A 1931-nucleotide genomic window follows, 5' to 3' on the forward strand; every position below is an offset into this window, starting at 1 on the left:
GAGGCTGGATCACTTTTTTATTCAGTTAGGTATAAATCATAGGTGCAAGGACAAGGGGAGGGCGCCATGGAGAAGCAGGTTCAGGTCTTGGGACCTGAGTGACCTCCTAGAGGGGACAGTCCTGCTGTCTCCTTCCTCATTCCCTGGGAGACACTCTTTCTTCTGACTCTCTAGGTCTACCCCAGGGAAGGCAGCTCCGCCAGGTAAGAAAGGGATGGCCGTGCAGATGTAATGGTTGAAGCAGGGCAAGGGTGTGGACGGAGGCCAGCATGAGGTGGCTGCTTTGGGCTCCTGAGTCTGTTTTCTAGCTCCCTCTTTGCCTGTGAGTTGGACCGTGAACCACCCAGCTTGAAGTTCGTGGGGGATCTCCTGGGCTCCAGGCGGGCTACTGGGCTATCCTCTTGAGGGCTGTGTCTGTTCAGTTCTGGCAGGGCAGAAAAGAAGTGTGAGAGGCAGGTGGAGGGAGGCTCCTCTTTGTTCCCCTTCCATCCCTTCAGCAGCCTCACCTCTTGCAGCCCTTGGAGCCCTTTCCTTTCTTTCCAGACTTAGAGGTTCCCCGGTTCTTCCTGCAGCCGGGGCTTTGTTTCCCTGGGGCTGGAGGCTGGTCCAGGCGGCGCATCAGGTTCTGCACCCAGCCTTCCTCAGGGTTTGCACATAGCTCAGGCTTAGAGTGCTTCCGGGGTAAGAACCTGAGGGTTGGAGGGCAGCAAGCTTTCTTAGTCTGGCCCATCACACCTCCCCAACCCAACCACCAGCCTGTACCCACCCGATCAGCGCACTCACAGGATTGCCGGGATGGGACAGCCTAAACTTGGTTCTTGCTTCCTATAGCCTCGGACAATACTGTAGGGAATTTTCTTCTGGCTGTACTTAAGGCAGCAGTCCTGTCCCCCTCCATCACTGCCTGCAAGGTAGGTGCACAGACCCAGCTGCGGCTTATAAGGTGTCTCTATGGCCCCCTTCCCCAGCCAAAGCCTCTCCCTCCTTGGTACCTTGGGTCCAGGGGATGCAGAGAGCCAGGACCAGGCTAAGGAGGCTCAGAGTCATCATCTGAGCCATGATTGTGGTTGAGTTGAGGATGAGACCAGAGCTGTAGGTGAGATGGACAGCTGCAAGTTGGGGTCTGTGTGTGTGGGCTGCGACTGGCTTGCTGCCTATTTATGCAGTCTGAGACTTTCGCTTCCCTCGCTCCCCCTCCTTTTCCTGTGAGTTGGATCAGATGGCATTAGTGTGAGCATGCGGTCAGCTCCTAGCTGTTCAGCTCCTCATCTCTCCCTGGTCCTTCCAGCCACTGTCCCCAAAGCATGATTGCTTCCTCCCTGCCCTTCAGGCCCCACACATCTCCTCTCCTTTCGGCAAGTAATAATCTAGCTAATGACTAGGAGTTCTTTATAGATCCCTGACAATAGGCCTTATTTTAGACATATGATATACAAATGCATCCTCTCAGTCTATAGGTTCCTGATAGTAGCGCACAAAATTTAAAAGTTTTGTGAAACCCAACTCCCCCTCTTCCTCTACTAGCTGTGATGTTACTACCACGACATCACACTGAACCGATCATTAACAGATCCAAGCCCATGAAACTTTCCTCTGCTTTTTAAAACAATGTGTATTTTTGTGTGGCTGTAAGTGGAAGTGGTAGGTGAGGGTGCAGGGAACTGAACTCAGGTCCTCTGCAAGAGCAACACCCTTCCATAAGTGCTGAGCCATCTTTCTGCCCCTCCCTTATGTTTTATTTATTATTATTTCTTTTAGCTTTTGGGATTATAATATAATTACACAACTGTCCCCTTTCCATCCCTCCCTAGGGATTCTAATAGATATTGTACTGAATCTGAGGACCACTTACATCGTTATCACTGTCTTTGTAAAATTAGAATTCAATCCAAGAATAAGGGATAGCTTTTTATTCATTTAGGCCTCCTTTA

The 1931-nt window shown here is 51.1% G+C and overlaps 1 protein-coding gene across 1 annotated transcript; it reads right to left on the reverse strand.

The window, feature by feature from the left end:
- Positions 1-95: 95 nt before the first annotated feature.
- LOC100041504 (C-C motif chemokine 21c) lies at positions 96-1131 on the reverse strand. The gene is made up of 4 exons (NM_001374239.1): positions 993-1131; positions 784-904; positions 507-689; positions 96-424 (listed from the first exon to the last, which is right to left on the reverse strand). Exons 1-4 carry the CDS (start codon positions 1057-1059, stop codon positions 394-396), a joined length of 402 nt encoding a protein of 133 aa, NP_001361168.1. The 5' UTR covers positions 1060-1131; the 3' UTR covers positions 96-393.
- Positions 1132-1931: the final 800 nt, after the last annotated feature.

This window comes from Mus musculus (genome assembly GCF_000001635.26).
Source record: "Mus musculus strain C57BL/6J chromosome 4 unlocalized genomic contig, GRCm38.p6 C57BL/6J MMCHR4UN_CTG3".
Classification (NCBI taxonomy): Eukaryota; Metazoa; Chordata; class Mammalia; order Rodentia; family Muridae; genus Mus; species Mus musculus.